This window comes from Mirounga leonina, unplaced genomic scaffold (genome assembly GCF_011800145.1).
Source record: "Mirounga leonina isolate KUSES-001 unplaced genomic scaffold, KU_Mleo_1.0 Mir_94, whole genome shotgun sequence".
NCBI lineage: Eukaryota > Metazoa > Chordata > Mammalia > Carnivora > Phocidae > Mirounga > Mirounga leonina.
This window is the reverse complement of record NW_023270855.1, coordinates 54625949-54646745: the sequence shown is the minus strand read 5'-3', so window position 1 is coordinate 54646745 and position 20797 is coordinate 54625949. Positions and strand designations below refer to the sequence as shown.

Here is a 20797-nt window from a genome sequence, read left to right as displayed (position 1 = left end):
TTTCTCTTCCTTATGGTTTCCTTAATAACATTTTCTTTTCTCTGGCTTGCTTTGAGAATACAGTAGATAATACATTATAACATACAAAACATGGGTTAATTGACTGTTTATTGGTAAGGCTTCCAGTCAATAGTAGGCCATTAGTTAAGTTGTTGGGGGGTCAAAAGTTATATGTGTGCACTTTCTGGCCGCAAGGAGCATTGGCGCCTTTAACCCCCATGTTGTTGAAGGGTCATTTGTAATATACCTGAGGACACAGCCCATGACCGTGGAGTTGGCACTCAAACCTGCATAGCCTAGCCCTATTTCCCCTACCATGCTTCCTTTCCCGGCCAGGAGGAGTTGGGGAGTGGCAAGGAGGAAGGAGAGAGTGACCGTGTTATGGGCGTTTTGGGGAAGTAGGAGGGGTGTGGGCAATGAAGGTGGCCCTGGGTTTCTGGTCTGGGTGGTTGGATGGATGGTGGGCAGCGCTGTGATGGAGGCACGAGGAAGAGGCCTGAACGGTCAGATGCTGAGCTCCTATTTTGCTGTGTGGAGGGCGAGGCACCCACACACCTCTGAGCAGTTGTGGGCTGGGCCACTGTGGGGCAAGTCAGCAGCACGTGGAGGGGCATTTCCATTTGGGTATGGACCAGGTCACAGAAGGTGTGGAAGGATGAAGCTCTGGAGTGGGAGCTGGGAGCAGATGGGCAACAGCCTGAGCTGTGGGAGGAAAAGTGGTGGAGGGGTGACACCCTCAGCTAGGGAGTCTCTCCCTTCTTAGCACACCCACAGCTGGAGTGTGTGTGTGTGTGTGTGGGGGGGGGGGGGGGGCCCACCCCCCTTTTTTGAGTGTTTTTTCCCGGGGCGCCCGCGGGCGCAGAAATTGAGGGGGTTCCGCCCCCCCCCCCCCCCCCCCCCCCCCCCGCAGCTTACTGAACTCTGCGGGTCATCAGGATTGTAATGCAGCTCCATGATCACCAGGGATCCAGGCTCCTTCTGTCTCATTGCTTTGCCACCCTTATTATAGGAGTCCACCTCAAGGTCTAAAATGGCTGTTGATGCTCCAGCGATCATATCTGCATTCCAGCAGGTAGCTTCAGTTTTCCCATGTGTACAGTGTGGGTAACACCTACTATCAAAAAGAGGAGATTGGACAGAAGCATCTAGTGTGGAGCCATTGTGATTAGAACCTCCCAGAGGCTCTTGGTGGGACTAGGTTCCCTTTGTTGTTTGGCCCTCTGCCCTGAGGGACTTGATAGCCTGTGGGCCTTCAGCAGTCTGTCCTGCTCATCTCCTCTCTGGCTCCTGGGACGGTGGTCATGGAGGCATCACCTGTGCTCACTCCGTCACCAGCCACTCTGGCCCATGAGCAGGGCCTGGCTCTCCTTCTCCGGGGACCCTGCCACCCCAGCACCGGGCCTGGCTCTCAGACAGGGCGGGCTGGGGGTGGCTGCTGCTTGGTGCAAGGGCTGGCACTGCTCAGGGGTCTCAGGCTGGAGAGGGCCTGCAGTTGTGAACCACGAGCGGATGGGGCGAGTCGGGGTTCCGCTGGGTTCTCAGAGCCTGGGAGGGACTCGCCACAGAGACAGGGCCTGGCCGCCCAGCTGAAGGGGAGTCTGCATGGTTGTATCCTGGGAGTTTCCCAAGACTGGCCACAAAATTTGCACTGGGGCCCAGCGCAAAATGAAAGCGTGGGCCCTTTGTTCAAAAACTAGTAAGAATTTCAAGACTGTGATGGCAGAGCATTAAGCCGCATGCAGGCCCTTGGAGGTCCCAGCCCAGGAAAGTAGTAGACGATTTTAGTGTCACCTGGGGGCCTCAGGGCCTCTACTGGGGACAGATGGGCCTGGGCTGGGGCCAGGGCTGAGCATCCCTGGGGCACGTGGGGCACTGGCCTGGCACGGAGGAGCAACTTTTTAGGGGTGGCTGACCAGGAATTGTGTCCCACATTTCTGGAACATCTTCCCATCCGTGGCCCGTTCCTGGTTCCTGAGCCTGTTGGTCTCCTCTGCAGGGTTTCTTCAAAGTCCTGTAATCCCCTGTGTCAGAGCCCCTCCAACCCCCCCAGAGGGGAAGTCCAAACAACTCGGATTCCCCATGGTAATCCCACCAGGCAGCCTCTCTGTGGATGGGGCCCAGGACTTGGCCATTTTAGAACAAGCTCGTGCAGTGATTCGTCCCAAGTTTGGCCCCCCACCCATCTACCGAATAAGCCCTGGGAACAACCGGTGGGTTTCATCAGTGCCTGGAGCCGGGGTTTATTCTGCCATATCTGAGTAAGTCTAGTCTGCTTACAAATAGTCTTGACCATCCTGGGCTGAGAATTGTTTTCTTGTCATCTCTAGCCCAGAGCTGGCCTTGCCAAATGAAGCTCAGGGAATCTGCTTCTGGAACACTCCCCAGAGTCAAGAACAAAGTGCTGGAGGCCACTGCTTCTCCTCAGAGCCTCGCAGGGCAGGAGCCCGGCCAGGTTGGCTGTCCAGGGCAGGGGACTGGCCTGAAGGGAGGCCTGTATCCTCCCAGGCCACCGTGTGTGTGTGTGTGTGTGCGTGTGTTTGTCGGGGAGAAGCTGGAGTGTGGATCGCGTGTGTTCAATGCCATGAAAAACAAGAACGGGCTTGGAAGGCGCGTGTCTTTACCGACATTTGTGTTGTTCCTTGTGGAATCCTGCAAAGGCAGGAGCGTAAGGCGGAAACCCGGTTTGTACTGCTCACCCCCCGTGGAAGAAAAGGCAGGCCATTACAATCCGAGAACCGTAAGCTTAAATGTCTCCCAGGAGAGGAGATATATATATTTTAAAGACATTCTTTCCGTCTGATTTCATCTAAGTCTTGAACTGTAAAACCAGAGAAACATTGTGATTAGGATAGACTTTTGGTTTCTAAGATAAGCGCCTAGCTTTCCTGTCTTTCCCCTGCACACCTGGCGTGGGCCTAGGAGTGCTCAGCGCTCCTGCTTGTTGGGAAGTAAGGTTTTTAAAGGCCACGTGAGTTTACATTAGTACCTTCTGCGTGAATGAGAAAAAAAATATTGGGGACTGAATATACTACAATATACATGTTCATAAGAAACGTTCTAATAACAATTAGAGCACAAAACTATTGGTATAAACATATTTCCAAAAGGAGAAACTATTGCATTTCATAAGATGGTGCTTCCTAGACCAGAGGTTTGTCTTTCTTCTTTGCAGTTGGTTTGGGGGCAGGACTCTTGCATGGAGCTAACCAAGTGCAATGTGTTACAGCGGATCTGGATCCGGAGTGTTCAAAGTTCAAGGGCTTTGCAAGTCCTCAGGATTCATTTAGCCCAGAGAAGAGTGTTGACTTTGAGCAGTTCAAGATGGGACTTGCCCCAGGTCAAAGTGCTCCAGGATTGCTAATTCAAAGGCAGGCATTCCAGAAGATTCTACGCGGCAGGAGCCAGGCAGGCTTGGCCCGATGGCTGCTCTCTGAAGACACCACTGAAACACCCACCACCCAGCCTCCTTGGAACAAACTCATTCCAGACCTGGCAGTTTGGCTTGACATTGGCTGTGACCTTGGACAGAACCCAAATCCTTCCAGTTGCTGATAAAACTTCTGGTCTTGGTTCTTAAAGACACCACCATGTCTTGGCATGGGCGGCCCATTTCCGTGACTTGTTCTCTGGGCCACATGGGGCCATGGCGATAGACAGCTGCTTCTGGGGACGTTAGGTGTCTGCAGATGGGGCTCCTGTGGGCCTGTGGGCCGGCCTCCACGCCTCAGCACAGCCGGCAGGGCAGGAGGCCCTGGGCACAGCACGGAGAAGGTCCCTTCCCACCACAGGGCACCAAGGCAGGGGGCTCTGTGGACACCGGTCAGCTCGGGACTGCCCAACAGCTGCAGGACACCCCTTCCCTCCTGGGATCTGAGTTTTAAAAAATAATGGTGGAAGCTGGACGCAGCTGATCCGAGGAGAAGCCCAATGTGGAGGTGCCCGCTCGTCCAGCGTGGCCCCTTTCAGCTCTCAGGCGGGATGGGTAGACTTGGACCAAAGTTCATGGTCCGGCAGAGGAGAGAAGAACACTCAGAAGGAAAAGATGACCCAGGAGGCACCGGGTGAGCAGCTCAGGCACTCGGGAACCCGATGTGACCTTCTGTTGTGGTTCACGAGGGTTTTTCTTCTGGAGGGCGCCCCCGTGAGTCAGAGCAAAGGTCACGTCAACTAAGAGGCACTATTACAGTAGAGCTCGAGGGGCCCGGTCTGGAGCCTGGGGAAGGCACCGCAGAGCTAGATGCCCTGCAGGGAGTGGTTCGGGTCACTGCGCTCCCGCTTCACCAGGGGCTCGCCCAGGCTGCGGGCGTCAGAGTTGGCCTCACGGCCACGATCCTCGCGGAGGTCATCTGCAGGGTTAGCGTTGCGGATGAGGAGTGTGGGCGCAGGAAGGAGAGGGAGAGAGAAGCACATTCTCAGAGAGGTGCACAGGTGTGGACACTGCCCTGCAGTGCCCAGGGAGGCCTTCTTCCTGGAGAGCTCCCTTGACCAGTGTCCATTTGCTGGGTCACATTCCTGGCAGGGTCCCCCTCAGCAGTTGGTGCCCCCTACCCCGTGGGGCAGGGAATGGGTTGGGGTAGGGGCAAGTGGATGCAGGCAGCCCGGGACTGTGGCCCTGCTCCTGGGCCTGATGTGGAGGTGCCTGGGGAGCAGGATTAGATGGCATCCCAAAGCACCCACCCAAGAAGGAGGTGCAGGGCTGCTCCTCTGAGCCCCAGCAGGGGCCAGGCCCACATAAGCATCACTGGGACACCTGCTGCTGCCCAGGCCTCACCAGCCTGTCTGGATGCCAGCTCCTGAAGGCCCTCAAACCCACCCTGGGAGCTGCCTCGATGTCTACTAGGCCCAGGGTGGGAGGAATAGCCCCTGGGAGAGCCTCACGGAAAAGCCACGGACACACCCACCTTTATCGAGCAGTGTCAGCGATAGGGAAGCGAGATCGTTGAACTGAAAGAGAGAAGCCCAGAGTCAGGGGCCTCCACAGAGGGGCCTGGTCCTGGTGAATGTCAGCACTGTCCTCTATCTGTAGTTAACACAGGCTTCGCTTGTAAAGGAGAGTGGTTCCCCCATGAGAAGTGGCGCTGATGCTGGTGTGTCCCCTCTGGCACCTTCTGGGTCTTGCCTGGGAGCTGCTGGAGGACTGAGTGGGCGCTGACTGCTCAGGCCACCGAAAGGACAGGGACTGTGGCCTTTAAAGGTGACAGGCTTATTATGTACTAAAAGCTCTTTAGGCATCACCTCATTTCTTCCTCAAAACAACCCCACATGACCCGGCAGTTCTGCTCCTAGGAATGTACCCAAACAAGAATGTGTGCCCACAGCAGCGCAAAGCTGTAAACAACCCATGTGATCATCAACATATGAACAGGTAAAGCCAAATGTGGACTGTCCGTGCAAGGAAATATTATCTGGCCACAGAAGCAGTGAGGCAATGATCCACGCTACAGTGCGGCTGCATCTTGCAAAGATGATGAGGAGTGACAGATGCCAGACAAGAAAGGCCACACCCACGTATGATTCCACCCGGGTATGGCGCCCACAACAGGCAGATCCTGGCAGAAAGCAGGGTGGCGGGTGCCAGCGCCTGGGGAGAGGGATGGTGGTGACTGCTGATAGGGGTGGGGTTTGCCTTTGGGGTGATGGAATGTTCTGGACTTAGAAGTGGTGGCTGCACAACTCTTACTGTACTAAATGCCACTGAATCGTTCACTTTAAAATGGCCAGAATGGTACATTTTATATGTCCGTTCCAACAGGAGACCTCCCACGGGCCGGGTGTTCCAGGTCTCATTTCAGGGGCAGGAACGCTCTAGGAGGCGGAGGGGCCAGGGCTGAACCCACGCCAGTGGGCTCCAGCCTGCGAGCGCTTTCCCACCCACAGGCCTCCTGTGAGTGTTTTCTCTTTGGGCCGTCCACTGTGTCACACACACTGCCCACGGCGTGCCGGGGTCCCCAGGGCAGGAGGGGCCCTCACCTCTCCCATCACAGCAATGGGCGTCTCTCCGGTCGCCTCGGCGACACGGTGCTCCACCAGGTAGAACATGTACTCGTCATAGAGCAGGCGGATCAGGTGGAAGGAGCCAAAGCTGGCGGCGCTGCGTAGCGTGAGGTCGCGGATCACCATGGAGCTGGGGGGATGGGCAGACAGAGGCTGGGGACTTCCGGGGAGCATGGACTCGCAGGCAGGCAGTCGGGCCAGGCTTTTCGGGGGGGGGGGGGCCCATAGATCCCACGAGGGGCCTGCCAGCCACCCAGACCGCCCCTGTGTCCGTTGTGACAGGCGGGGGTGGAGGGGAGGCGGGCGGGGCGGTCAGCTCTAAGCAGGGGGCCGTGGAGACGGGACATTGTGTCTCTGTCTGACACAAGCCTTAGCCAATGGCCTGTGGTCAGTCGTAGTGCCCTTACGACTCGCCCACGGCGGGCAGCCTTTCCCAGCCTTCCCTCCTCCTGGGATTCCCTCCCATCCAGCCTTGGCTCCTCAGTCAGTGGTTTAGGTGCCTAAAACAAGACAGAACTTCAGGGAGCTTCCGCCTCTTTCATCTGCAGCAGGGGCTGGGGACGTATGGCCCCAAATCCAGACCAGATCCAGCCCACTGCCCACTCCTGTACCACCCGCGAACTAACAATGGGTTTTACAGGTTTAAGTGGTTGGAGACACAGTCAAAAGAAGAATTATGTTTCACGACCCGTGAAAAGTACCTGAAATTCACAGTTTGGTGTCCATAAATAAAGTTTTATTGGCACATTGGTCATGCCTGTTCATTTACATGTTGTGTGCCGATAAAAGTTTATTTCTTGGAAATACTTACTATCTGATTCTTCACAGAAAAAGCAGCCCCTGATCTAAAGGGATGAGATCACTTGGCACCCGACCCCAAACGCCCCACCTCAGAGCTTCCCCACTCATCGCTGTGGTAGCGAAAGAACCAGGAGGGGACAAGGCAGGAGGAGATGTGTGTGAGCCCCCGACAGAGTCACCAAGCAGGGGGCCCTGCACAGCAAGAGCTCTGACGCCGTGTGGCCCAAGCATCCCAGAACCAAGCTGGAGGTGACGTGTGCGATTCTGAGGGAACCCTCGAACCACCAGCCACGAAGGGCCAGGCTCCCCCCTCCACGGTGGCAGCAGCGAAGCTCAAGCTCAAGCCAGTCACCTCATTTCCTTGCTTTGCTCCCGCAAATTCTCTGTAAACACCTCTCCCCTCGCTCACTGAGCACCTGCGGGTTGGGGCTGCTCCAGTCAACTTTTGAAAATGTTAGTGTGCCCTGTTGTTTTTTTTTTAACAGGCTGCCACTCTGTGCTTGTGGGGAACGATGGGGTGTGCAGGTGAGTCGGTAAGAGCAGCTGATGGCATTATACTTGGGGCTTCGCACGTCCTCCTGGGCGGCGCGTAGATGCACCCTTAAGGCACTTGGTTTGGCGGGGGGGGAGGTGGCTTTAGCAGGCTGTGGGTCTGAGACGGCTTAGCAAAGGCAGCCAGGGAGGGGGGCCAGGTGCTGACCACCGTGTCCAGACCAGCATGTGGAAAGCAAAGGTCGCTTGAACGTGTGTGAACCCAAAGGCCGAGTCAGTGGACAGAGTGGAACGGCTTGGGATTTGGGCTCTTTTCTCCTCAGAAGCTCCTTGGCTCTGTATGGCCAAGCCCCCTAAAGGTAAACAAGCGAACTCGGATTTTGGGTCCCCGGCGGGGGGCGGGGGGGTGGAGGGGGATGTCTCTGCGTGCTCCCTTCCCCCACCCGGGGAGCCGTGGCTTGGCCGTTAATGCTGCGCCAGCCCTTCTCCCGAATGCCTCATGTCAGCCAGAGGAGAGCACAGGTCTGGAAAGAAAAGTTGCAGGCTGTCTCCGTCAGCACACGGTGCCTGCCCCGGGAGCCTGGCGAGCGGGCCGCTGGGCCTTCGGAGCCCCCCATGCCCGCCTTCCCTGGGTGCTCTCGGAAACCAAGCCGGACTTACCTGTAAAAGGACCATTTCAGAAGGAACTGGCGGGCGGCCTTGGGGAAGCTGGGGCTGCCGGCATGTTGCTTCAGGACCTGGGTGACCACGTTGTCCAGCCAGCTGGCCCACTGGTCCAGGGAGCTCTGCTGCTGCAGGGTCAGCTTGAAGTCCTGCTCCAGCCGCTGCACCATGCTCTCCTCACACTGGCACACCCACGAGGCCTGCTCCTGCGGGGCGTGGGCGGCAGGTCAGGGTGGCCCCCCAGCCCCGGACCAGCGCCGTGTGGGGTGCGGGGGGAGCGTGGGGGCCAGCACCCACTCCGGGCCTTTGCCGGCTGCCACTTGAGCCCCTGGGGTGGAGCCGGACAGACGGACAGCCAGAGAGGGAGCCTGCCCTGGTTCCAAACGCGGAAACCCATGCTTCCTGGGGCCAAAGCTCAGACCACACACCGTGTGTTTGTGGTGTTTTAAGTGCTCCTTTCTCTAAAGGTGTGTGTGTTTATTTAGCGGATGAACTCAGAGCCTGAACTCAGCGTGAGTATCACTGAGGCAGGACGCGCAGGAACACAGCCTGCACTTTTCTGAGCCCAGAGGAGAGAGCTGTGAAAATGGTAGCAGGAAGGTAGATTCTTAAGGAGGGTGACCCAAGGTGTGGGTCCCAGCACCTGGAGGCCTGGGGGGCTGCAGGGAGGGCACTTCCGCCCTGACCCTGTTCTCACGCACACTGGGTTTTGCTGCGGGTTGCATTTTGTGGTTTTGAGCCTTTTTCTCGAGGCTAGAAGGCGGGGTGGGGGTCACTGATCTGCAGCCCGGTCCCCACGCCCCATCCCAGGTCGTGGGGAATTGCATTGGAGAAAGTCACCTGCACGTTGGCGAAGTCCACGCGGTTGAGGTCACTGAGCATCTGGTTGATCTGGGAGGTGTTCTGCAGCACGGCGCGCGCCGCCTGAGCGAGGTGGTTGAGCGACGTGTATCTGCGCAGGGTCTGGGCAAAGGCGCTGACCACGCCGACCTGTGGCCGAGGGAGGTGCAGACGGTGAGGTGTGGGGGAGAGCGCGTTCTCTCCTCTCCGTGGAGGGGATCGTGGGCTCCGGGACAGTGCGGAGGGGAGGGAGGGGGGACCCACCCTTCCGACGGTCTCAAGGACCCGAAGAGTGAGAATAAGCGAAGGACATGAACCTCCCGAGGCATCTCGGCATCTAGAGCAGACGCCATAGCGTCGCTGAGTTAGCACCCAGGACAGGGTGCTGACGCCGCTGTTTCTAGAATTCCTTCGGCTCTCTGGAGCGGCCGGGGCGGGGGAATACGGATCCCTGGGTGCCACTGGATCAAGCTTGGTGGGGCCGGGGCCTGGGAATCTGCGATTTTACCCACTACTTTGGGAACTCCGATGCACCCTGAGTTTTTTTTTTGTCTTTTTTTAATAAGCATGGCTATGTTTCTTTTTGTTGTTGTTAAGATTTTATTTATTTATTAGAGAGGGAGCGCGTGCGTGCACAAGCAGGGGGAACGGCAGGCAGAGGGAGAAGCAGGCTCTCCGCTGTGCAGGGAGCCCGACATGGGGCTCGATCCCAGGACCCTGGGATCAGGAGCTGAGCTGAAGGCAGACGCTCAGCCGACTGAGCCCCAAGCGCCCCGCACCCTGAGGTTTGAGTCACTGGTCGAACAGATTGTTCTAGACCGCGGTCAGGGCGGCCCGATGCTCGGAGCGCGGCCTCACCTGTGCGCAGGTCTCTAAGCGGCGCTTGCGAGAGCAGCCGTCACTCTCTTCTGCGCACGGAGGCCCGCTCTCCACATTTTAAATTCTGCTTTGCGGCCAAGACTATTGCAGTAAGGGTGACAGCAAGGAGATTAAACCCTCCCGCCCATGAGGTGCACAGAAACATTCTATCTGTTTTGAATCCACCCAAATGCATCACAGCAAATGACAGCTTCTGTCGTGCCCCTCCCTGCGAGTGTCCGTCCCACATCGCCAGCATCCTCGAGGCTTCCTGGGGGCGGGGACTCATGGTCCTCAGGACCCTCGGGAGCGGCCTGCTTTGCCTGGGCATGGGGCCAAGAGCCCCTCCCTGAGCCCCTCCCAGCTGCCCCCCAGAGCGGAGCGGTTACCTTGGTCTGGATGACCTGCTGTGGGAAGTCTCTCATGGCGTTCGTCAACCAGCCTTCCAAGCTCTTGGCAAAATTACGGATGGCCTGTGTCAAGGTACCTGGGGGACACAAGCCATGACACAGTGAGAAAGGCAGTCCTGATCCCCATCAGGATCAGCAGGAATGGAAGAGGCGCACATGCAATGAAGCTGTTGGAGCAAGAGAAAGAGGCGGCTGAGCACACATGGACGAGGGACCAGGGAGAACCTAGGGCATTTAGTGAGGGAGGCGCCGGGTGAGAATTGGGGCCACCCAGTGCCTTCATCTCTGTTCCTCTGCCTCCTGCCTTAGTGGTCCCCTCACCCAGCGCGACTCTGCCCCCGGGGACACTGGGGGGTGTGTACAGACATCTGTGGTCGTCCCAGTGGGGGAAGCTCCGGCATTGAGCGGGTGGGGGCTGGGTTCAACCCCCCCCCGTAGTGCCCAGGACGGCCCCCCATTACAGAGAACGGTCCACAGTGCTGAGGAGAAGCCCTGACCCACACGCATGCACGTACAGATCTTCCACCAACTTCCGAGTTTATTGTGAGGTGGCTGGCAAATAAGAAACAAATCAGACTGTTTAAAAAGAAAAAACTTCAAAAATGTAAAAGCAAATATACCCCGACCCAAACCTGAACACGGAGACTCTAACTGCGCATTGCGGTGAAGGGCTCCGGGGCGGGCAAGCCCAAAGGAGAAGCGCAACGGTTTGGCTGTTTCCCATTTTGTGGCACAAAAGCAGCAGACCAGTTCATTAAGAAAGACCGAAGTTTCCGTCGTGCCAAAGGGCACAAAAACCGATAGGTCACCACCAGGTGTACCCAGCCCCCACCCCCACCCCCCGCCGTCATTCCTTAAGCGCGAGGCCTCAGGGCCCAGCATCCTCACTCCGGGGCTTCTACCCTCAGGACCCTGGGGGCTGCAAGGGAGAGCCTATAAGGGGCTGGCAGGGCATGCCCCCTGCGGGGAGGCCCTGGAGGCAGAGGGGCACAGCGGTCGAGACCCTCCCAGGGCTTTCAGCAAATGTGCAGACAGGGAGGGGTAGGGCTATCCCGTGACCTCGGCCCCACTCTGGGGATCTCCTGGGGGGCATCCCGGGCCCCAGAGGAACTTGGAGACTGGAGTGTCACTGGGAGCCCCGCAGCACCGAGCACGCCAAAGCCCGGGCCAGTGCTGGCGGGCGGTGACCCAAGGGTGACGGGCCTCCCCAGAGCCACGAGCTGGCCCTCCGCTTGGCCTCGTTCTGGGGGCGGGGCAGGGAAAGCACAGGGGTGCCGGGGGGGGGGGGGCACAGCAGCCCACAGAGCTGCTTACTGGGCACCGGCCGCAGCACGTCGGGGATGAGGATCTCCACCAGGGCCTGGTACAGGATGTGGTCGCAGTTCCGCATCCACTTGAGAATGGGCTCGCATTTACACAGAGACACCAGCTTGTCCTTCGGGAGGACGGCGCCTTCAGGTTCCCCGTCGCTGTGGGGGACGGGACAGCCGGGGTGAGCCGCGGCCCGCAGGGTGGCAGAGGGCCCCCGGGACAGACCTCGCCCCACCTCTCATTCCCCAGTGGGCCCGCGCCACCCCCTTCCCTGCCTGTGGCCGGGGGATGACACGTCCCCTATTTGGGCCGGCATGGGGTCCCCTCTACAGTGTCTCGTGCTGAAGCAAGGGAATGGGCAACACAGTCAGTGTGGAAACCACATACACACACACACACACACACACACAGAAGGGGGCTCTGAGCGCTGATTCTTGGAAAGGGGACGCATTTGTCTGTGGATCACAGTGTGGGTGTCCGCAGCCTGCAGGTTAGCGCCGGGGTCCTGGGAAATGAGCTGGTGGCTCCGTGGCCACTGGGGGCGGGGGCAGGGCGAGGGCAGTTACCTGGCAGGTAGAGAGGCAGGGCCATCGCCCGAGGAGGCTTTTGAGTTCCAGAAGGAAAGCCACAGCTTCTCAATGTAGTGAAACTGGAGGTTCACCACGACGTCTAAAGTTGCCTGCGAATAAACACAGCCATTGACCTCACGGGTGTGCGTGTTAAAAAGTGTGCCTATCATGTGTTGTCGGGACATGCCAAGCGGGCAGCGTGGAGAGCTGCAGTGGGGTCCCCTGAAATCCAGAGAGAGACCCCAAGAGGGGACGGACGTGCCACGGTTTAGAGGGGGGAGAGTCTATCTACTTGGCGAGAGGAAGCAGGGGGCCGCTCCTGCCTCTTCCTCCTCCTCCAGGTCACCCAGGGACACCTGGTGATGTTGGAGAGTTTGGCGGTTCTGGCGACGCGGGAGGCTGACCGCCTCACCGGGTTGTGGGGGGAGGGCAGGCTCGCTCGGCTCTCCAACCCCGGCCCTGGGGGGACCCCAGGGTCTCCCCGGGCGGGGCAGGGGGAGGGCAGTCACCTCGCAGTGCCGCCGGTAGACCAGCTGCAGGGCCTTGACATCGTGCAGCGTGATGCTCTCCTGCAGCAGGACGCTGCCCAGGTCGGGTGCCGGGAACTCCGGGAAGACGTGAGAGACATCTGGGAGGAAAACGGGCCTTAGCCGAGCTGCAGAAGGGCCACGTGTAGGAGGCCCATGTGCTGGGGGATTAGGGTCAGGGTTAGGGTTGCCAGTGACTGCTCCACAGCCCTGGGTCTCACAACTTTTAAGCTTTGGTTTTCTCAGGGACGGAATGGGGAAAACACTGTCATCTCCCAGGGACAGTAAATACGCAGATGAGCCCTGAGCCCAGGCCCCGGCACTCAGCAGGCGCTCCCATCACCCCAGCGTGGGGGCCACCCCAGGCAGTGAATCTGGGGAGGGGGCCAGCCGTGGCTTCCCTAGTTACTTCCCTGAAGGGTTCTGTCTGGGCTGCAAAAACACACTAAACGTAGATGAAGGCCACTGACGCCTTCGGTGTGTGTGCCCATGGACGATGACCGCAGCGAGCCTCCCTGGGCGCGACCCATGAGGCAGGCTGCGAGGCAGGCGCTCCCCGGGGCGGCCGTGGCACCAGCAGGGGAGGGGCTCTCCCAGGGAAGGGCCAGGCAGCCGTGGGCCAGGCCAGCAGGAGGGGAGAGCCAGTTTTTTGTTTTTTGGTTTTTTTAAATTTTTTTTTTTTAAGGTTTTATTTATTTGCGAGAGAGAGAATGAGAAACAGAGAGCATGAGAGGGAGGAGGGTCAGAGGGAGAAGCAGACTCCCTGCCGAGCAGGGAGCCCGATGCGGGACTCGATCCCGGGACTCCAGGATCATGACCTGAGCCGAAGGCAGTCGCCTAACCAACTGAGCCACCCAGGCGCCCCGGGAGAGCCAGTTTTAAGGAGTCCTGAGCATCGCAAATGCTCCAGGGAAGCGAGGAAGAGACCCGAGGAGGGTAGCCAAGTCCTGAGGCAACAGGTTTTAAAATGCATCCAGTCTTCTTTCCGATGGGCATTTCCTTTTCTTTACTTCTTTTCCTGATGGTCACTTTACACATTCATTCTGGGGGCATCTGCTGACTATTCTAAAATCTTGGGGATGCCACAAAGGTTGATCTAGAACATTTCTACGTCAGGAGGTATTCTACAGGCCAACTGTTTCAAGCACCCCTGCAGATGCTGCAGGTGCTGAAACCCGCGAGCCCCGGAAGAGCTGAGTGGACGCGGGAGCTTCCCCGGGAGGCCCTGCCCGCGGGGCGGGGGGCACTCACCTATGTACTGCTGGTGGTGCTGGCTCTGCGCGGCCATGGCCTGCTCTGGTGTGCTGTGCAGGCTGCCATGCGAACCACTGTCCCCGAGGCTGTCTGTCTTCTGGGCTGGCCGGTACCTGGGCAGGGGACACTGCGCCATCACGAGGCCCCAGCTGTACGGCCCGAAGGGGGCTCAAGGAGCACAGAACTGAGCAGGATTCAGTTTGGGGTGGGGGTGTGGGGGTGGGGGTGTGTGTGTGTAATGTTTAAAAACTTGTGGTAAAATACACACAACATGAAATTCACCATTGTAACCGTCTCTAAGTGCACAGCTCAGTGGCGTGAAGCACACTCACGCCGTCCTGAGACCACCCCCACCCTCCGTCTCCAGAACTTTCCATCTCCCCACACGGGGACTCTGCCCCCACGAAGCACGGACTCCCCACCCCCTGCCCCAGCCCCGGCTCCCACCCTCTCCTCTCTGTCTCTGTGGACAGGACTCCTCTGGGGACCTCCTGGGAGTGGGGTCCTGCGGGATGTGTCCTTCGGGGTCTGGCTCTTCTCACTGAGCCCAGTGTCCTGGGGTCCCTCTGAGTCGTGGCAGGTGTCAGGCGTCCTTCCTTTTTAAGACTGAGTAACATTCCATTGTCTAGATGGATACATTGGCGTATCCATTCATCCGCTGATGGATATTCAGGGTTGCTTGTGTGTGTGTGTGTGTATTTTTTTTCCCCCTAATACTTCTCCCTTAGAAGATAAGTGAACTTCTTTATATAGAATCACAAATATCTTACTATTATATGGTCTCAAAGGAAATTCTGGGACTTTTTTTGCCTTGAGCCAGAAAGCAGTGGACAGCCTGTCCTGGCGGCAAACGGGAAACATTCCCCGAGAAGGGCTCCCCAGGGCCCGGCGTGCCTTCCGCCCAGCAGGCGGCTGCGAGGTGGTGATGGTGGTGCTGTGGGAAGAGCGGGGGGACCCAACTCCAGCGGGGAGCGCCCTTCCTTGTGGAAAGTGGGGCCAGGCTTCCCGTGAGGACGGAGAAAAGCCTCTCAGACACGTGTGGACTGCCTGACTCGGGCGGTGGTTCCAAGCGCAAATGGCACGAGCCTGTCGCCATGAGATGTCCAACTGCTCCTAAGATAATACTCTGCCTGGTGTCGTGATTCACGGGTGTTTGTAGGGGCCCAAACCCCAAACCAAACAACAACAAGAAGCTGCAGAGTCCATGTCTGGACAGATAGCTTCAGGATGGACTGTTGGTTCCACTCCTATCTGGTGGCTGCTGGAGAATGTCCTGGAGACTCTCTTCTGTGACCTCCAACTCCTGCGATTGGACGTGTGGTTTGGAGTCCCTGGGATGGCCTTAGAGCCACTAAAGTGGGTTCTTAGCCACACACGGATGGGCCAAGTTATGAAGGTGCCACGTGGAGCAGTCTGGACTCTGGAGAGGAGCCAGGGACAGAGGGAAGCAGGAAAGGAGAGGTGACTGCAGGACTGCCAGGGAGGTGACATTTGAGTGGGGCCATGAACCAGGGGCCTGCAAACCCCAGCTGTGGAGGGCCAGTGCTGCTCCTTGTTTTGTGAATGAAGTTTTATTGGCACACGGCCACGCCCGTTGGTCTCTGTATCACCTGTGCCGGCTTTCATGCTACCATGGAGGACTGAATAGTCTTGACAGAGTGGCCTGCAAAGCCTAAGATATTTGCTCTTTGGCCCTTTACAGAAAGGTTTGCTGACCCCTGCCTTAAAAGATGAGTCAGTGTGTGATGGATAGAGAAGAGAACATTCCAGAAAATGACCAGGCCTTTCCAGCCATTGGATCAGAATGTCAGGAAGAAGCAGCAACTTAAGTATATAAGCTTCTTTCTCCAGGCTTCTTGGGTTAGTTTCAGTGTTCTCTCTTTTTTCACCCCCAGAGTTGAAAATTAAAGATCTAGGATTCCAGCTCTATGATATTCTGGAAAAGGCAAAACTATGGGGACAGTAGAAGGGTCAGTGGCTGCCGGAGGTTGAGGGGAGGGAAGGATGAATAGTCAGGACACAGAGCATTTTCAGGGCAGTGAAACTACTCTGTGTTATCTGTAATGCTGGATACATGTCATTATACATTTGTACAAACCCATTTGAATGGAGCACCCAGAGTGACCCCTAACGTCCAGTATGGACTTGAGGTGGTAATGATATGTCGATGTAGGTTCGCCAGTTGGCACAAACACACAGCTCTGGTGCCACGTTGAGCACAGGGGACATACGGAAAACTGCACTTTCTACCCAATTTTGCTGGGAACCTAAAACTGTTCTAAAAAATAATGTCTATTTTTTTTTTTTAAAAGAGAAAGATCCGAAGGCTCTGTTAGCTGAATGAGGTTGCATCCCCAGCTTCCTGTGCCTTGGCTCTCCCAGGACGTTGGAGACAGAGGTTCATAGGAATCTATTTTTTCCATCACAGTTTGGAGAGTTCCCTCCTCCCTATGTATTTAATGTTTGAGAGACACTTTTCTGTATGTTCTCCCAAGTGAAACTCAGACCCAACCCTTGCCTTGGGCAGGAAAGTCAGTCCTCAGGCTGGCTTTGGGCCAGGTCACCCACCTTGGCTTCTGATGCATGGGCTGTTGCCGCATGGCCATATACTGGGTGTCCTCCTGCAGCCGGTTCAAGGGTGAATCTGGTTTCAGGCGGATCCCATAGTAATGATACTTGGAGTTGCCCCTAGGAACCAAGCATCTCAGGGTCAGTTCTCCTTGCAGATGTTCTGAATGACAAGACAAGTGCTCTATCTTGGCCCTTCATTTTGGGTGCTCAGGTTCAGTGTTCCTGGACCATGTGGGAAATGTTCACGGGCTGTTCCATGATCAGAGAGGGGTTTAGGAAATTCTGGACTGGGCATCCGCCTCTCGGAGATCTCCCCCCCTTGCATTTTAGTATTCTAAAGGCTCTGAGAAGTCCTGCAGTGGGAAAAGCAGTCCAGCTTTGTTTGACCTGGCATGGCCTCACCACCATCATCATCACCAGCATCACCGTCATTATCATCATCATCATACCATTGTCACCATCATCACCATCATCAACACAATCACCAGCATCACCGCCATCACCATCATTATCACCATCACCACCATCATCATCATCACCACCAACATCACCATCATCACCAACATCACCACCATCATCATCATCTTTACCAACATCACCATCATCACCATCATCACCACCACCATCACCATCATCACCGTCATCACTGTCATCGTCACCATCACCACCATCATCACCACTGTCATCACTATCCCATCATCATCATCTTCACCATCATCACCATCATCATCTTTACCAACATCACCATCATTACCAATATCACCATCATCACCACCACCATCACCATTATCACTGTCATCACTATCCCATCATCATCTTCACCATCATCACTGTCATCGTCACCATCACCACCATCATCATCCCCACCGTCATCACTATCCCATCATCATCATCATCTTCACCATCATCACCATCACCACCATCAGCATCACCATCCTCACCCCCGACCCCTAGTCATCTGACAACATGATCTAGGAAATGGTAACGCTTTGGGAAACACTATCGTAGCTTATTATGTGAGAAATGAATGATCAGAGGGCTTTAGACAATTTGGTTAAGAAAACAGGCCAGAAGGGCTCCTCAGGAGAGAAGCAGTGAAGGATAGACATGCGTCTGGCAATAGGGACAAGTGGGCAGAGCATGGGTCCTTTCTGGGTGAGGTAGCAGCTTGGCTGGTGCCAGGAGGAGTTGGAAAGCAGGGGGTAGAAAAGCCCCAATCCTAAGGCCAGCATCCAGGACACTCTGATGGTGGAGGCCATGCATGAGCTGTCTGGAGAGGCCCCAAAGGCAGTGGTGGCTGTGTCCCCAGAGACCAGGGGCTTCCTCTCCTTCTCCCCCGTCCTTCCCTCCTCTATCCATTGATGCTCTGTAAGGATGTTCTCTGTAAAGGATCAGAGGGTGGCAGAGAGCATTCTCTTGGCCCCTTCTGTGTGCTCTAGGCCCCCCACTTTGAATAGAGTATGGCTGCTGTTTTCTAGTGGGAGGAGTGTTCGTTTCCTGCCTGGGTAAGTCTGCAGCATATGGCAGTCCCTGGCTGCTGCAGGCCAAGGGCGAGCTGCTGTGGTGGACTGGTCCAGGCAGAGCAGAAAGCACCAAGAAATCATAAATCCAACTCTACTTGATAATCCAGAGGCTGCTTTTTAAGAAAACCTGTTATTATGGAAAATTTTAAAGAAGCACTGAGTGCTGAAGCAAAGCCTTTGTTCTTGTCATCAGGAGAGAGATGGCCCATGGCCAACGCCTCGGGCTGGTCAGGCCCGTGCCGCCAATTCAGAACAACTCCAAGTTCACCCAGAGGCATGCAGGCAGAAGGAGAAAGACCACATTCTCCAAAAGCTCAATATCTGTATAGAGGACGCAGGAGGACAGGTGGGCGTGGGGCTACCGGGCACCCCCATGTACCCACCTGGTGCCCAGCCGCCGCGTCCGCAGGCCCATGAACACGGAGCGGATCAGCTTCCCAAAGGAGGCGGCATTCACAGGGTCCAGCTTGTGCTCCTGGCAGTGCCGAAGGTAATGGTTGTAGAGAGAGCTTCTGGGGAGACTCACGCCTTCTGCGGTTTCGTAGTTATCCAACAGCCACTGGAGCTGGATGAAGAAAGACACACTCACGTTCGTCAGGATCCCCCCAAATGCTGAAAGGCTAACATGGCCTCAAGAAGCACATGCTTTCTCTCCATTAACATGATGAGGAAGTTCATAGCCACTGTCGCTGATTTGGATTTGAGAGATTCCGGGCACATGAATTAACAGCTTCTCTCCACTCCTGTATTTATTCCTTCAACGTTCAGCCTGGTTTTCAGATTCCTTGACTTAATTTACAAAAGCCTGCAAGTGACTGAGACCTCTTGGGTGTCTTCCTAATCATTTAGACACCATGTCTCCTAAACTTACAGGAATGTCAAGATGAAGAGGAAGATTGAAGAAAGCTCGGCAGACCCATCAGCACTGCCCCCGGCATTAAACAGGGCGACGTGGGCCTTTAGAGCTTGTCCACCTCCTGACATCTTGTGACTGAGGGACAAATCGTTCGTCTAAGGATTAAGATGGCTGGGGCTCGGCCACCTGTCTCATCGCTGGTTGAATTCTTGCCCTATTGCTTGTGCTACTATCCATGGCTCCAACCAGGAATTCTGCACCCTGGGGCAACCAGATTCTACTAGAACAGGCTGGGAAGGGAGGAGTGGAAGGTTTCCCAGACACTCCTTCCCCCTGCCCCTCTTCTTAGCTCTCAGACCCGATGCGAGCGACTGCGCTTCCTCCCTGAGGTAGGACGTGTGTGCCTCCTGAGGGGTCTGTGTTCACGGCTGGGGGGCTGGCTGAGTGGCCCGGAAACCATACACTCTGGAATGTGTGGTGTATTTTCTCTCAGGAAAGCTTTTCCTTTTTCTTTCGGAAACAACAAAAGAAAACAAAAAACAGGACGACGGGCAGAGGCGGACTGACCTCTCCTCGTGTCTCAGAGAGAGGTTGTACGCAGAAACGGGACACAGTACTGAAGAGGCTTCCGCGCCAGGTTCCGCGCCAGGTTCTGGGCCCAGGCCGGAGGGCAGCCAAGTCGCTGCCCCCAGCAGCCCCCACCCCCGCCCCCCGGGCTCAGCATCGGGTCAGAAGGGCAGGAGCTGTCCCCACAGTCAAGCCCCCACACCGGGCAGCGGCCCAGAGGAGGCCTGCCCAGCAGAGTGCGTCTGTTCTCTGATCAAGGGAGGTCTGATGTGTGAATACTAAAGCCCTGAACGTGCTGGGGATTTGGAGAAGGGCAGGAGCCGTGCCCGGGCCCCAGGCCTGAGGCAGGATCCTGCGTGGGAAGGGTGAGGGGCTCCCGGCCCCCCGCGGACCTGGGTGTGGGGGCCCCAGCACGTCGCACACCCTTTGCACCCTTCTAGACCCGAAGTGAGTGTCTGCTCAGGGAGAGCTCAGCCACAGCTGGCCCCAGGCCATTGTGGCCCTGCTCGGCCCCACACGCGCACGCTGGGGGGTCGGCTGGAGTCTCCCCTTTCAAAGATAGTTTTATTATGGAAAGGTTCTAACAGGCACAGAGGTAGAGAGACCAGTGTAACTGACCCCTGCTTCTACAGTCGTCAGCTCGGGGCCCCACCTGCCGCCTCCTGCCTCTGTTGGACCTCCCTGATCTAGCGCAGGGCCAAGTGGGAGGCGGGTGGTGGGCCGGCCGGGGGCAAGGAAAGGTTCAGAGGTCGAGGTGGGCACGGCTGCATGTGCGGGATGAAGGTGGGCCACAGGCCAAAGGTCCAAGTGAAGGGACACGTGGGGGACTGACAGAGCAGAGAGTCCTGTAACAGAAGGACAGACATGGGGCGTCAGGAAGGGCTGGGGTCGTGGGCTCTGCTTTGGAGAGGTCGGCTGACTGCTGGGCCGGCTTCAGGGCAGAGGTTGGGCGCAGGCGCGTTAACGGGGCACCAAGGCTGAGGACGGGGTCTCCGGGGGCACGCACAGAGAGGGTGTTCACTCACGTAGGGCCCGAGGAGGAGGAGGAAGAGTGGCCGGAAGGCCTAGCATTCAGGCCCAGTATATTTTGCTGCCCCGCCGCCCAGGGAACCAGGAGAGGCTCCCTCCCCACAGGCTTCTGCAGAGAAGTCTCTGAGCTGCAGGAGCCTCCTCAGGGAGGGACCGGGCGCAGCTCCTGCTTCTCCCTGGGCCCTGGCACCATGGTCACTACGAAGCCGGCCTGCTCCCCGTGTGGCCCGCGTGGCCCTGTGCCCTCCCGCCCCAAGCTGAGGGCCTGCGTGGCTGACAGCTGGCCCCTCACCCGCCCAGCGTCCCAGTGTTGGAGAACCCCAGGTGGCCTCCTCCCGGCCTCAGCAGCGGGGCCACTGAGGGGCAGTTAAGACAGCATAGAGCAATGGGGGAGGAGGGTGGACGCAGCCCCCGGCAGAGGCCCCGGGGAACAGGACGGCACCCAGGAAGGACACCTGACCCCCCTCAGCCGCCCCTCTGCGAAAAGAACTTCCTGTCGCCTCACTCGATACTTAGTTTTCCAACTCTCCTT

General features: G+C 57.1%; 1 protein-coding gene across 6 annotated transcripts in view; it reads right to left on the bottom strand.

Annotated features, from left to right (window-relative positions):
• Positions 1 to 3965: 3965 nt before the first annotated feature.
• RFX2 (regulatory factor X2) overlaps positions 3966 to 20797 on the bottom strand; it is an 88647-nt gene continuing 71815 nt past the window's right edge. For 5 of the 6 annotated variants that reach the window (XM_034997707.1, XM_034997711.1, XM_034997710.1 and 2 more), the window contains 12 exons: positions 18197 to 18378; positions 16288 to 16407; positions 13717 to 13832; positions 12448 to 12566; positions 11936 to 12048; positions 11373 to 11527; positions 10038 to 10135; positions 8791 to 8940; positions 7948 to 8156; positions 5971 to 6124; positions 4902 to 4944; positions 3966 to 4346 (listed from right to left, as the gene is read on the bottom strand). In XM_034997707.1, coding sequence (XP_034853598.1) covers positions 4234 to 4346; positions 4902 to 4944; positions 5971 to 6124; positions 7948 to 8156; positions 8791 to 8940; positions 10038 to 10135; positions 11373 to 11527; positions 11936 to 12048; positions 12448 to 12566; positions 13717 to 13832; positions 16288 to 16407; positions 18197 to 18378 — 1572 coding nt within the window. In that variant the 3' untranslated portion in view covers positions 3966 to 4233. The remainder of the gene's footprint in view (positions 4347 to 4901; positions 4945 to 5970; positions 6125 to 7947; positions 8157 to 8790; positions 8941 to 10037; positions 10136 to 11372; positions 11528 to 11935; positions 12049 to 12447; positions 12567 to 13716; positions 13833 to 16287; positions 16408 to 18196; positions 18379 to 20797) is intronic. The other variant, XM_034997712.1, reaches the window with a different exon arrangement.